Here is a 15182-nt window from a genome sequence, read left to right as displayed (position 1 = left end):
TCTGCATTTTAAAACTGGCCACATCAAAATAAACATTTTAAAAATTATTGTAAAAGCAAAAACAACCTCTTTCTCATTCACCGGCCGCACTGCTCTGTTTCAGTGTGCAGCTTTCACCACCTCTACTCTTCAGGCCTAAAACCATTTGATTTTGCTGCGCTCCCACAGATGTCATTCATTCTTTGCTCAGATTGGTTCTCCACGCTCTGGGTGCTGCTCAGTTTAGATACAGTTCCCCTGCTGCTTCGTGCAACCAGTAACTCGCCTGGTTCTGTGTCCATAATCCATTGCCAAACCAGTTTAAGCTGAGCATAGTTGTCTAAGCTAACCAAACACTTAGTGCTGCCAGTAGCTAATTGTGCCATTAGGAAAAAAAACATCCAGAGAGAGCAAAGTGGCAGCTAGTAAACTTCCACAATGATAGCCCTGGTATTTAGCTTTGATGCGGACGGCTGCAGTTTGTCCCACTCCCACTGTAGAGTAGAACAGAATAGAGTAGGCGTCCATGTGAAACTCAGCCTGTTGTGGAAACGAGGCCTGGTTAGCAAGCAAGCGTTTCTGGTTAACTATGCTCAGACCATTTGCCCCTGCGGGGGAGTTTTTCTCACACGTCCCTGCTTGGATACGTTGGGCATTACTCTGTGAAAAGTGCTACCTAGTTAGTTGGCCTTTCTATTTTGGAGCCTTTATTGTTTCTGTTATATCTTCCCCTCTTCTTAGCAGAGATAAGACATGCCCTTAAAGGTGCTCAAATTGTGCTGAACATGACATCTAATTAAATATCTCTTTTAAGCTCCAAGATTTTTCTAAAGGCATCCAAATAGATGCTTAGACTCTATTAAAAGTTGGATGGCTGACAATTTTCCCCAACCTAAATCTTCATTTGTGTCCCTGAAATATACCTGAGATAACAGTAGGTCCCCCTTGCCTCTTTACTTCTACCAGGAACCTTGCTTAACTGCTGACTCGGCTTTGAGTTTTTATGTTTATGCCAAATATCTGGTTCAAGCTTGCTTTTTTAATTTAAAAATTATTACAAGTTAATGTCTTGATGCATGCTCCATCCAGGTAAAGAAATCCCAAAAGGTCTGAACACGTCTGGACGTCCAGATGACCCATTTAATCCAGATAATTCCACATAATTTATTATTCAGATGACATTTCTTATATTGGAATTGTTAAAAAAAAATACTAGTACTATATACTATATATACTAGTACACTTGTTTAAAAATTCAAGTACTTTTAAAAAGTTGGGATGGTGTAAAATTATTCATTTGTTTTACCTGAGAGAAGCAGAAAATGCTAATACAGATTAGGTGTAAGGAAGACAATGAAAACACAAATGCCTGCTGTGCTGCGATTTAAAGGGAAGAACCCTTTGATGCTACAATGACTTGTTGTTTTTTGGTGTCTTTGTTGTAGACTTTCCTGGGATTCAGGGCAGAGTTATGTATTCCTGATGTGCTGTAGCCCTCACTGGACAACAGGTTCTCTCTGCTTTCGTCAGAATCTGAATGATGCTGTTTGAGTGAAAAGAGGAAAGATATCTTCAACTTTCCACAAAGCGCACACATTTTGACAGAATGTATTTCATGTCCTTACGTTTTTGCGAAAGATTCGGCGCAGCAGGCTGCGTTTGGGGCTCTCTGGGGCCTGGGACCAGATGAGATCTGGAGATGCAGATCCCTTAGGGCCAAAAACATTCAGTTCTTCAAAACATCCCGTTTCTATTAGCTACATGGAAGACAGAGAAGGAAGGTGAGGTTTGAAGCTCTTGTCTGGATTAACCCTGGTAATGTAACCTAGAACTTGCCTCATTTTGCCAAATTATGGAATTGCTTCCTGTGTTGAACTGGGAGTAGAAGAAGATGTCAGTCTGGTCAAAATGGACTCCTTTCACTGTAGAAAATTCTTCTATGTCCTGTACATCAGTGCAGTACACCTGACTGGGCTAAAAATAAAAGACCACATGCAGTGAGTACAAATTTAAACGGCTTTAAGATTGTTAAAATGAACACTTCTACATTTGATCAGTTTTTATTTAAGTACTTTACATACTCTTTAAAAACCAAAGTCACTTGACAAGATGTTTCTTACATTGAAAACACTACATCCAGCTAAATGGAATCCAATTTAAATACATAAATGTAATCATGTATGTATGTATGTATGTATGTATGTATACATATTCAAAATTCAAATTCATACACACACACACATATACATACATATCTAGCTATCTAGATAACTGTCTCTATCAATCTATAGATATAGATATCTCATTTGGGTACTTACATCAGGTTTAAATGGAGGGTCAACGCATCCTGCCTCCAGCATCCGAAAGTTGATCTCTTGGAAGAAAGGATGAGATTTTACATCTTTTCCCCCAGACTTCTGGGAGCCCAGTCTCTTTGTGGGGTCCTTGGTCAGCAGCTACAATAGTGGAAAGAAAGGTGTTCTCATTGCTTGAGAAGGTGTAAGCAACCCTGAACCTATCCTATTAGAATGTGACTTGGCTTTTGGAAATTGTTGTACCGTGTCTTAACAATCTGGTTAAATAATAAACAATCTGACATACATCAGGGAATAAAGGTATGATGTAGATGAAAGAACATCTTCTGTGCATGCTGAAATAAAAATAGTTTCATTTTGAAGAACTCACTAAGGAGCAGATGTCTTTTGTCTCCTTGCTGAACTGGTTGCCATATTCTTCATGTTCATTCTGAATCCTTCTCTCCATTTCTGAGGATTTAGGCTTTTCTCCTTTGGCCCTGAAAGGGGGCCGACCTGCAGTCATTTCATAAATCAGACACCCGAGGCCCCACCAGTCCACACTCATTCCATAACGCTCATAGCCGATCACCTCAGGAGCTGAAATGGGAATGCAAACGAATAATCTTTTTATGCTTTGCTGCTGTTACTTATTGCCAAGGCAACATTCTTGTGTACTCTGTCAGTCTATATTTCCATGTCGTGAAAATTATTAAAAACCAAACCCTGACTAGTCTTGTAGTTCCTGCTCCTGAAAAACAACCCCAGAGAATGATGCTGCCACCACCATGCTTCCCTGTAGCAATTGCATTGGTCAGGGGATCATTGGTGCCTAGTTTCCTCCAAACATGACACTTCAAATTAAAGATTTCAATCTTTGTTTCATCAGGCCAGAGTTTTATTTCTCATTGTCTGAAAGTTCTGCAGAAATGATTATCCTTTTGGGAGGTTCTCCTCTTTCCACAGTGCAATGCTGGAGCTCTGCCAGAGTGAACATTGGCTTCTTGGTCAGTTCACTGACTAAGACCCTTCTACCTCAATTTAGATCAGATTGGCTGGAGTGCTTCCACACTTCTTCCTTTTACGTCATGATGGAGACTGTTGTGCTCATTGGGAACTTAAATACTGCTGAAATCTTTCTGTACCTTTCCCCAGATCTGTGCCTCAATACAATCCTGTCTCTGAGGTCTACAGACAATTCCTTGGACATCATGGCTTCATGTCCCAGTAACTTTACCACAGGTGGAGTCCAATCAAGTCATAGAAACATCTGACCAGTGCACCAGGATGCAACTCACTTTGGAGTCTTATGGCAAAGTCTGTGGGTAGTTAAGTTACAGTTTTGTTTTGTTTTGTTTTTTAATAAAATTGCTAAAAAAAATAAAAATAAAAAATTCAAGCTAATTTTTTCACTTTGTCAATATGTGGTATTGTGTGTAGAGGTGAAACAAATGAATTTAATCAGTTTTGGAAATAGGCTGTAACATAACAAATGTGGAACAAGTGAACCACTGTGAACATTTTCTGAAAGCACTGTAGACATAAAGTCATAATAGGTTCTTTCTTCCCATCCAGTTGACAGCATCAGGTAATTTGAAAGTTTTAAACTATTACAATACAAGAATTCAGAGATTCTACATTGGAGACACCAAACAGCCATCCTATCAATGCATGGCACAACATAGCAGGACAAGACCAGCTAAAGATCTGCACCTAAAGGTTAAAGGTCAATCTTTTGAGGATGCCAATTTTCATATTCTGAACTGAGAAGACAGATTGTTTGAAAGAGGAGTAAAAGATGCCATGTTCACTGTGAATGACCATCATTGAATAGAGGGGGTGGCTTGTGACACCAACTGTCAGTCATATACAATGCAATTTTAAGATCTATTCCCAGGTGCCTCAGGTTTCTATTAACCTCAGGTTAATAGAGTGAGCCAAGGTATCACATTAGTTTCTCTCAAAACCTCTGCTGATCATGATCCACGCCTTTTTCTCACCTTGGCTCATGTGACACAATTAATAGTGGGTCAACAACCCTTTTAGTGACAAGCCCCACAAGGATTTAGAAACCTGGGACTCATTTGGTTTTAGAACTGAAGACGGTTTTTGGATGAGAGGTGAAACATCTTCAAGAAACTTTCCATTCCAATTCCTTTCTTTCAAAGTTCCTTAGAAAATAGCAAAATCACCATTTGTTTTGCTTTGATTTTATTGACAGTTGTTTGATTTTTTGTTTCTGTTGTTTTTCTGATGTGTTAAAACAAACAATCAGGTCTACAAATCACCGGCTCCCAGCACAATGCAAACTGCATCATAAACTTAAATTTCAATTAGTGACTTTGTGATGGATAAACTTACATAGATAAACTCTATGTAAGTACTTAAGCAGTCCATCCATCTGTGTGCAGGCCAGTAAGCACCACTGAGAGGTATGGATAAAAGTCATACAATCATAAAAATAAATTGCTTTGTTTTCCAACACACTCATATAATCTAGTGATTTATGTGGGTCTGTAGAAGTTCCATACATACCCATATAGCCCAGTGTGCCCACCCTGCCTCGTACTAGACTCCCCTCAGACATCTTCACAGCCAAACCCAGGTCAGAGATGCGGATGTGTCCTTAATGGAACAAAAAAAGTAAGATTAACTGAAATGGCATGAATGTTGAGATTATTTTTCTCACATACTTTCACTTTTGCCCTGTCAAGTTAGGCTTCACTTTTCTCCAGCTGACGCAATGGGAAACTACAACTGTTGCTTTTATTCCAAGAATGAAGGAACAGGTGTGGAAGTTTCTATAAATAGATAACAGGTTTTTTTACTTCCTCAAACTACTTTTCTTTTCTTTTTTTTACCCCTGTCAAAATACAATCAACACAGATTTTTCTTGAGAGCAGGTGGATGCTTCTGATAGGCTGCATAAGCAAATGTGTGGCATTTCAAACAGTCAGATTATTTTCAGAGTTAAAAATAGCCAGAAAGTAACTGCCAGCTTTTGCTATGTGTGGATGTTGGAATGCTATCTGCTTGGATGTTACTGTAGTAAATTTGAGGCTATTTATAGTACATGAATGATTAAAAAAACACTGTTTTGTAGTTGCGCATACCATTGTCATCCAAGAGAATGTTCTCTGGCTTCAAATCTCTAGAAGAAACACAGCATTTAAAAACTTCTTCCCGACTAGTAGAGATGTGATTTAATGCATGTAGAAATACACTTACCTGTATAATATTGACTTCTGGTGGAGGTGAATTAAACCACAGCAGACTTCTGCAGCGTAGAAACGTGCCCTGTCTTTGGTCAGACCAGGTGACCCCATGCGATGTATGTGAAACCCTAGGTCACCGCCGTTCATCATGGTCAAAACCATACAGAGATTGTGCTTGGTCTCATAAGCATATGCCAGATTCACCTGAACAATAGAAAAATAAAACAAAAATAAGAAAACAAAACTCACTAAGGCATCAGCAATACTATAAATTCAGCTTTTACAAAATACTTGAAACAATTCAGTATAATTCAGTGTAGAACACCACTCGCTATGAAAGAAAGCCAATCATAAGGATTAAACATTATCCTTAACCTCCTAGGACCATCCACATATGTGGACATCACATTTTGGGTTATTTAGTCTGTCAAATCTGGTAATTCTTTGTTTTTACATTCATCGGGTCCCAATCAGCCCAAATATCAAAGAGAAATTAAAAATGCGTGCCATGGAAGAGTTCCGGTCTTAGGAGGTTAAAAGAAACTGCAAATACACATTTTAGAAAAATGGAGCTGTGCTCACTGATTATAAAAACTTGACATCATTCTAAAGGCAAATAAGACTATTTGATCACAAAATTCATCTGAATCAGTAGATCAGTATAAACAGAATTCTGTCTGACCGAGGTTGCTTTTGAACTTGTTCTTTCCCTGATTATTTTATACTCAGCTATATTGCTGAGACGTGGTATGGTGGCACCAAGAAAATCCTTGGTTTGAATCCAGTCCGAGGCCTTTCTGTGTATAGTTTGCATGTTCTCTCTTCATCTGCATGAGTTCTCTTAGAGTTCTCAGACTTCCTTCCACAGCTCAAAGATGATGATGAGTCTGAATAGTTGTCTGCCTCAATGTTAGCCCTGTTAGTCCAGCCTCTCATCCTGTAATGGATGCGATAGGCTACAGCCTCGCTGTAGTGGATAAAAGCAGAAGAGGATGGATGGATGGAAGAAAATTGATGGATGGATGTGTGTCAGAACATGTATAAAACCTGTTGAATGATGTGATGAGTCTTGAATTAAGCATATATAAATAGTAGATCGACTGGTACTTTTCTGCCTAACTTGAGCACTCAAGGATAGGTGAGTATGCAGACAGGAGCGACCAACCTTCCAGTTAATAATTGACCTGCTCTACCTCCTGAGTCACAGCCACCTCTTCTGTGTCTTTTATAAAACATAGAGAAGAGTTCATGTCCATTATCCCTATCCCAACTGTGATAAGGTGAAAGATGGGGTATACCCTATACAGGTTTCCTATCGGTGTCACAGGATGAACTTCTCTTCACTGTAAAAATACCTTGTATAAACATTCAGTAAAGATCATTTTTGTTAAATGATTTGTTCAAACATTCAAACAGTGTCAGTTATGATGGAATTGTAAAGACTATTTTGAACTGCTTATTAATGTCTAGTTCGGTGTGAGCTTAAGCTTTATTAATCTCTGTCTCTCTTCCACAGCATGTCTTTTATCCCGTCTGGGGTGATCGTGGCTCAAGAGTTGGGAGTTCGCCTTGTAATCGGAAGGTTGCCGGTTTGAGCCCCGGCTCCGACAGTTTCGATCGTTGTGTCCTTGGGCAAGACACTTGACCCATTGCCCACCTACTGGTGGTGGTCAGAGGGCCCGGTGGCGCCAGTGTCCGGCAGCCTCGCCTCTATCGGTGCACCCCAGGGTGGGTGTAGCTTGCCATCAGTGTGTGAATGTGTGTGTGAATGGGTGGGTGACTGGATGTGTAAAGCACTTTGGGGTCCTTAGGGACTAGTAAAGCACTATACAAATACAGGCCATTTACCATTTACCGTCTTCTCTCTCTCTCCCCAACCAGTCGCAGCAGATGGCCGCCCCTCCCTGTGTCTGCTGGAGGTTTCTTGCTGTTAAAATGGAGTTTTTCCTTCCCAGTGTCGCCAAAGTGCTTGCTCATAGGGGGCCATATGATTGTTGTTTTTTTCTGTGTATGTATCATTGTAGGGTCTACCATACAATATTAAAGTGCCTTGAGGCAACTGTTGTTGTGATTTGGTGCTGTATAAATAAAATAGAATTGAATTGAATTGAAGTGAATTGAATTTAGTCACAGTGTAACTCAATAACAGTGTATATGTTTATTTTAAAGAAGAAAGAAATATCAACCATTGTAACAGTGTAGGTCATGGATTTGCTTTTTAAGAATAACCCAACTTTGCTTACACAGATAACACTGGTTAACAAACATACTGATTTAAAAAAAAATGAACAAGGCAATGTGAAAACAATCACAATGAACAAAAACTAGTTTGTAAATGTAAAAATGTAAAAAAAAAAATTGACAAATTAAAAAATGAGGCAAATATTTGAAGAGCACAGCAGTCTCACCACAAAGCGACTGTCCAGTTCCTGTAGTATCTCTTTCTCATTGAGAGCCATGTCCTCTCCTTTCCTCTTCTTTACATGGGTTTTTTCCAGCTTTTTGCAGGCATACATCTTGCCTGTGGCTCTCACCTGACAGGCCCACACCTCAAGACAGAATAACAGGATTGTAAGACAATAACACCCTTGTGATAAATTTGTATCTAATGCTGTTGCCAGTATCAGAGCTGTTCAATATGTCAAAAAAGAATAGGTTGCTGCAAAGTGAAAGTATACTAATATATGTAAAGGAAATAAAGAGTAACAGAGGTGTAGAACTGTGTTGTGAAGGTCTAAGTCCATGAATTCCCCCAAGGGAATATCTAAGTGTGTATGTAAAATAAAAAATAAAAAAACTACCTTCATTTTGATACACCGTGGGTAAAGACATACCTCAAAAACATATACCATAAAGTGTCTAATATGCTAACACTGTGTCTTAGAGTAGAATCCCAAAACATACATACCGCTCCAAACCCTCCTTTCCCCAGTAGTCTGTACTGTCGAAATGTGTGCTTCGTGATAGGCTGCCTTGAAAGAGACAGACATGTTGTTTTCATTTGAAATATTTTTGTAAATACATTTTTTTAAGAAGAACTGTAAACAGCAGCTACTTGGCTAACCACTGATCCATGAAACAATTTGTCTCATACCTTTGTTGGGCATACACATTTACTGACCTCTCCAACTGTTTCCATTGTAGAAAGCGGGCAAAGAACATGCTGTCCTGGTACTGGGCGAAGGGCTCGTTGCTGAGGTATTTATGTAGGTCTCTAATCCACAAAAGAAAGATGAACTCCATCTGCTCCATTGGTCAACAGTTTTCAACAGCATGTGCCACACTTTAGAGAACTGATTCTGAAAAGCAGTTCTTCTATTGGCTACTGGACATACTGTATATATTACTGTGTATATCCCAGTAATTTAGCAAAATTAGAAAAATAGTCATCGCATCAGGCCAGCAAAACTCCAGTTAAGCCAGTAGTTAAAATTATATACAGTCAGTATAGTGCAGTGTTATGGTTAGATGCATTCAGATGTGTTTGATTTGAGGAAGATTTGGGCATGGATGTCCCAGAAAATTCACACCAAAATCTGACTGTGCAATACTCAAAGAAATTACAAAACATACAAAAAATACATCTCAGACTCTATAGGCCTCTGTTAGCATGCTAAATGTTAAAGATTTACAACAGTACAATTAGAAAAAGATCTAATAAGTGTTGCTTCCCAGGAGAAACTTGCTTCTCTCTAAGTAAAATATGGCATAGCTGAAGATAAATCTGAAACCCCTAAACCTTCTGGAACAATGTCCTTTGGACAGACAAAACCAAACTGAATACATTTGGCCACAGTGTATAATGCCAGATTGGTGAAAATAACCTTTTTCACCAATGCAACCACAGGACCTGGGCACTTTGCAGTCATTGAGTCGACTATGAATTCCTGTGTATACCAAAGTATTCTAGACTGCACTGAGTCCCCTACAAACTTTTTTTAACATCACCATCTATAAGCAGACCAGAGAGATATAACTTACTCCCTGCAGCCATGAAAGACATCACCACAGGGATTGAGCTCCAGACTCTGTTTGCAGCTTCTTTCATGCCTCAGTAGGATGGACACACACTCACTGGACTGAGGGAACATGATACACTTGGATAAAGTGATGTGTAGCATGATATAAGAATTCTTGTTTCAAACTTCAGAGGAGAAAATAATGAAACAAAAATATCCGCGGTTGTAAACTATCAACCATGTTTTCCACAAATATTGTCACACCTGCTTCATGAGGAATCTCTGGATGATCCTGTTCCCAGACTCTTTCCTTTTGTCATCTGACTGAATGTCAAAGTCGTCCTGAAGAAGAAAATAGGTATTAAGATTGTTTGCATATGTAGATGCAGAGTCTATATGTACAGGTTAGTTCTTCAAAGGGTTTAGACAGTAAAATCTAGTATCAGACAGAAGGTCTGATGTCAGTTTTTCTGAAGTGATTTGAGCAATTTACTGCAAAATGTTTAAGTGATCAGACATACAGATGCTCACACATGAAGCAAATCACCAGTAAATTAAATGGTTTAGCTCATTCACAATCTGTAAGTCGTGCAATAAACTTAAAAAGATCTTGTGTCAATGAATAATTTATTGTTAACAAAATGTTGTGTAAACTCGGGCGGTTAAAATGTTTTAGAGAAGCACACTTCTCATCTAATTTCTCAGGTTTAATATTGCCTTTGAGACTACCTACTGCATCCTGGATGCAGTTGAAGTAACGGTAAAAATATTAGGGTTTTTTGTTTGTTTGTTTGTTTTGAAACATTTGCCAGTGTTGCAGTGGTTAGCCACTTGATAAGGCAATTAGCTGCTGCTTAAAGCTGGTGCTTTGAGTGTTTTGAGGGTCAGGCTCATTAGATACTACCTGTCCAGTAACACTTTTTTTCTGCACAGGATACAAGGTTATATGAGCTGTTGTATCTACAAGAGTCACCTTCTTGTGCACTGAAGTCCAAAATAATGTATTTAAAGTTGTATGTATGTATGTATTTAAAGTTTTTTTTTTTTTACTCAATATGAATATACCAGAGTTAAATTTGGCTGATGTTTTTTTTTTCTTATCATTTAATAATGCCGCAGTGTCTCATGCACCATTGTCCATCAGTAATCAAGAAAGAAAGAAATGAAATGAAATGAAAAAATAACAGATGGAAATTCCAACATGCTATAGATTATTTTGATGTTATATTATATGTGTTATGGTGTAATTCTTCAAGTATATTTTCAGTTCTCAGTTTTCTAATGTTCTTCATGTTAGTTTCACATTTGTTTTGCTCTTAATCTCTTATCTCTCGTTTAATATTTTTAAAAAGCGCACTGCACTGCAATGTCATTACTTAAAACACACAAGAGCAATGCAACTATAGCTTCTGAAATAATTACTGATATTTAAGTGCCATTATTTTCAATATTTTTCAGGACTCAAATTCCAGTAAAAGAATTTTTCACAGTTTGTACCAAAGCATCCTGGAGGGAAATGTAGTTCTGCAGATCAGGCCGACTCCGACAGAAGAGCTGAAACAGTTTCTTGCCAATAGGCTCCTTCACACATAGACTATAGTAGTCTCGTTCTAATGGAGAAATATAAAATAAAATATATGGTGTGAAATCTCACAAAGAACCAGAACTTGTTCACACTGATGAAACACACTTGCAGATACACACCTATGTTCATGGCCAGGTCTTTGCACTGGCTAATGTTAGGAAAGCGAAGCATTTCTTTCCATTTCCAGCTCCTTCCTCCACCTACAGACAGCGGGGACACAGAAAAGGAGTTCTTTAGTGTTGTGAATATGCATACATGCATATAACCAAAGTGCTGACATATTGAATAACTCAGACTGAGATGTCAATCAGCATGCCTAGTCCTTCAGGTTTCAGACAATAGCTTGTTTGACAACAGTGAGTTAACTATAAATAGCTCCAGGAACAAATTAAACAAAGCCTGTGGAACCACATTACTCTGCAACGTACTTTACACACTATCACTCATAGTTTGCGTCTCAATTTCCACACTCCAAATTTATTTCATGTCTCAAGTAACAGCAAATAAATTTATGTTGCCTTCAGAGAGAATTTCACTTTATTCAGAAATGCTAAAATTGATAAACTGATTTATACTAAACTGAACTGGTGAGTAAAAAAAACAGTCTTAAAACTCATCATTGATCAGGTTCATCATACATCATTCTTCCACACTGTGACTGAAAAATCAGTGTCCTGAGATAACCCATATAAGCACTACTTCTGATGGAGGTCATGTCCCACATTGAGACATAAGTCAAAAATTGTCAGCATTTTAGCATGTCATCTTCTCACATAAACTTTCTGGATATAGAAAGTTCTTACCTTCTCTGGCTCTAACAAGAGCAGTATTTGCCGCAATGCTTTCGATGGTTTCCATGTAGCACTGTGCCTTTGCACTACAAGTTACCTTTAGTTAAGTACTGCACAGTATCCAGCCTTCATGCACAAAAGTAAAAATACAACTTCTCAGCAGGCACAGTAAATGGCAACTATTATATTACAGGCTGCTGAAATAGCAAGTCGTGTTGTCTAACCTGCAGCACCTGTGAGTCACTAAAGAATGTGGGATACTTAATGTATGACAGTGCACTCCAAGCACAGGACACGCCCTAAGTAAGAGAGGAGGGACAAAACACAGGTGTAAAGAGCATACAAATAAATCGAAAACTGTAGAGAGGTGATGGGTTTGCAACAAAAGCAAAGCAGACAGAAAGAAAGAGTTATTAGAAAAGAGTTTCTAAATATTGACCATTCTTGATTGATTGATTGATTGATTGATTGGTAACTTATTTCAACATGTGAACAATATACAATTACATTTAGAAAAGAAAATAAGAAAGAAAAAAAATATATATATATACTGTACAAATTACATACAATTTTTTTTTTTATTAATTTACATGTTGAAAGGGATCAACAGGTAATCAGAATTTAATTGGTTTTGGACTACTTTTCAGTTCTGAAGTTACTCCCATTTCATGTTCAAAACCCTATTTTGACCAAAGTTGAACTTATCAGCTAACACTTGCAAGTTTGGTTAACAAATCGCATACATAAACTGTATGAGCATGATGCAATAACATCATAAAACTAGAAACTGAAAGATTCACTTAACACACATCTATAAAGCTAATGTTCAGTCACTTGAAGACATCCCAATCTCCATTTGTATATAACTAACTAGAATATAACTAACAGGTCATATACACAAAGTGGTAAATGGTAAATGGCCTGTATTTGTATAGCGCTTTACTAGTCCCTAAGGACCCCAAAGCGCTTTACACATTCAGTCATCCACCCATTCACGCACACATTCACACACTGGTGATGGCAAGCTACATATAGCCACAGCCACCCTGGGGCGCACTGACAGAGGTGACACCCAGTGGCTTAATACTGGCCTCCTGAGGCACAGGGGTGGCTATACCTCAGCATGTACAGCAGGTCCTCTACTAATTGAAAGTTTGGTGGTTTGATCCCTGGCTGCTCTAGTCTGCATGCCAAATATTCTTGGACAAGATACCAACCCCAACTTGCATCCATTGGAGTGTGGAAGAAAAGCAGTGCTTGTGTGAATGAAGCGTATTGTATTAAGTCTTTTGAATTGTCATGTTAAATAGAAGAAGTGTTATATAAGGACCAGTGCATCTACTATGTAGTTTACATTTATCATTTTTAGAAGGACACCACATACCACATACACCACAAAAACAAACAAATGGACAACTGTACCCTCATACACACAATAATAACATGGACTGAACCACCACTCACAACCACTAGCACTTTACATAGCCTCTGTAGAAATTATCCACATATTTCACTTATCATAACTGCACTACTGTATATGCTGTATAGACAATCATTCTGTACAATACGATAATTATAATTCTACAACTGTTTACAACTGTTTATAAATTGCACAGTTCATATTTCTGTATAGTTTCATATTTCATATTTCTGTATAGTTTTCATATTTATATCATGTTCATAACCTGTACATAGCTTGTACACCCACTACAGCCTGTACATACTTATAGTTATAGCATATTCAAAACATACCTTCATACCGTGTACATTGTAACATACCCATAATAGACCCATATTTTGTACCCTTATACCTATAACAGACCCATCCATCCATCCATTTGCTTCCGCTTATCCTTTTTAGGGTCGCGGGGGGCGCTGGAGCCTATCCCAGCTGTCATAGGGCGAGAGGCAGGGTACACCCTGGACAGGTCGCCAGTCTGTCGCAGGGCCAACACACAGGGACAGACAACCATTCGCACTCACATTCATTTGCACATTCACACCTAGTGACAATTTGGGTTATCCAATTAACCTATCCCCACAAGCTGCATGTCTTTGGACGGTGGGAGGAAGCCGGAGTACCCGGAGGGAACCCACGCAAACACGGGGAGAACATGCAAACTCCACACAGAAAGGCCCCGGCCTGATGGTGGAATTGAACTCAGGACCTTCTTGCTGTGCGGCAACAGTGCTAACCACCGTGCCGCCTTATAACAGACCCATTTGTGTAATATATCTATAAATCTATATTATTGCTGATATATTTTGTAATATATCTATATTATGGCTAAAGCACTTCTGGATGGATGCAAACTGCATTTCGTTGCCTTGTACCTGTGACATGTGCAATGACAATAAAGTTGAATTCTATTCTATTCTATTCTATAGGCTTAAAATAGCCTAGCTGCTCTCATTCTGCTTTATCAAACTTTCTTTGGGTTACACAACCAGAGAGATAATAGAGAAGATAATTAGCTTTAAATAAGCCCATTTTTAATTTTCAAAAAAAATATAAAACTCAAGACTGGTACAGCCACTACCAACCTTGCACACAGATGGGAAGCCGTGTGCTGTGATTGGTTGGGGGTGAGGAGAGGAAGACTGGGAAAAAAGCCACGCTGTGGAAGAAAACCAGTGATTAATAAAACTAATGATTAAATGGAAAGTTGTTTATAAACATATAAACAGTGAAATAAGGTGAGCGAAGAAGAAACACTCAGTGAATTGTTATATTACTTTGTTATTATTAATATAGTAACAAATAATATAACAAAGGACTTTCTGGCAAGTAATAGAGTTACATACTGTGTTACTTTTAAGAAAATAACAAGTAATGCATAATACATTACTTTCTTTGAGTAACAACTCCACCCCTGTTTACTTTTAATATTAAGCTTCCAACTTTCTTTTGGTAAAGCTTAAAAGTAAGGCTGGATCAGGTGACCTTAAGCCCTCCATTAGTTGTGCTGCTACTTTCTGGTGGTAAATTGATTCTCTGTGTTGCTATTGTGGCATTTTTACTCTTCTGCGTTAACCTTGTTTCCCTGTTGCCAGTTTAATTTGCCCTGGGCCAAATTAAGCGTCCTGAAGCATTGAAGCTTGTGTTGTAAAAGGTTCATCACGCAAAGCTTTTCAATGCAGTGTTTTTTGGTGGCATCTGGTGGCCAAAAATATAAAGAGCAACTTGAATCTACAAATTAAAATGAACAACCTGTCCCTACTTCCATGTGGGTATGCAATTAAGCAGTGGACAGGTACATTTATATATAATACATTATAACTTATATAATGTGTTTTTGATGTAAGCTTCTGCCCTGGGTGTAGAATTGCTAATGAACTAGTAAAATAAAAACATAACA

The 15182-nt window shown here is 38.3% G+C and overlaps 1 protein-coding gene across 1 annotated transcript; it reads right to left on the bottom strand.

Annotated features, from left to right (window-relative positions):
- Positions 1-1268: 1268 nt before the first annotated feature.
- Positions 1269-12002, bottom strand: grk5 (G protein-coupled receptor kinase 5). The gene is made up of 16 exons (XM_006797325.3): positions 11836-12002; positions 11152-11232; positions 10945-11057; positions 9712-9789; positions 9470-9567; positions 8610-8702; positions 8397-8460; positions 7897-8037; positions 5502-5692; positions 5387-5424; positions 4809-4898; positions 2665-2873; positions 2298-2435; positions 1816-1953; positions 1605-1736; positions 1269-1522 (listed from the first exon to the last, which is right to left on the bottom strand). Exons 1-16 carry the CDS (start codon positions 11888-11890, stop codon positions 1364-1366), a joined length of 1818 nt encoding a protein of 605 aa, XP_006797388.1. The 5' UTR covers positions 11891-12002; the 3' UTR covers positions 1269-1363.
- Between the last annotated feature and the right edge of the window lie 3180 nt (positions 12003-15182).

Source organism: Neolamprologus brichardi, chromosome 7 (genome assembly GCF_056152115.1).
Source record: "Neolamprologus brichardi isolate AB-2024 chromosome 7, ASM5615211v1, whole genome shotgun sequence".
In the NCBI taxonomy this organism is placed as follows: domain Eukaryota; kingdom Metazoa; phylum Chordata; class Actinopteri; order Cichliformes; family Cichlidae; genus Neolamprologus; species Neolamprologus brichardi.
This window is presented reverse-complemented; position numbering and strand designations above follow the sequence as displayed.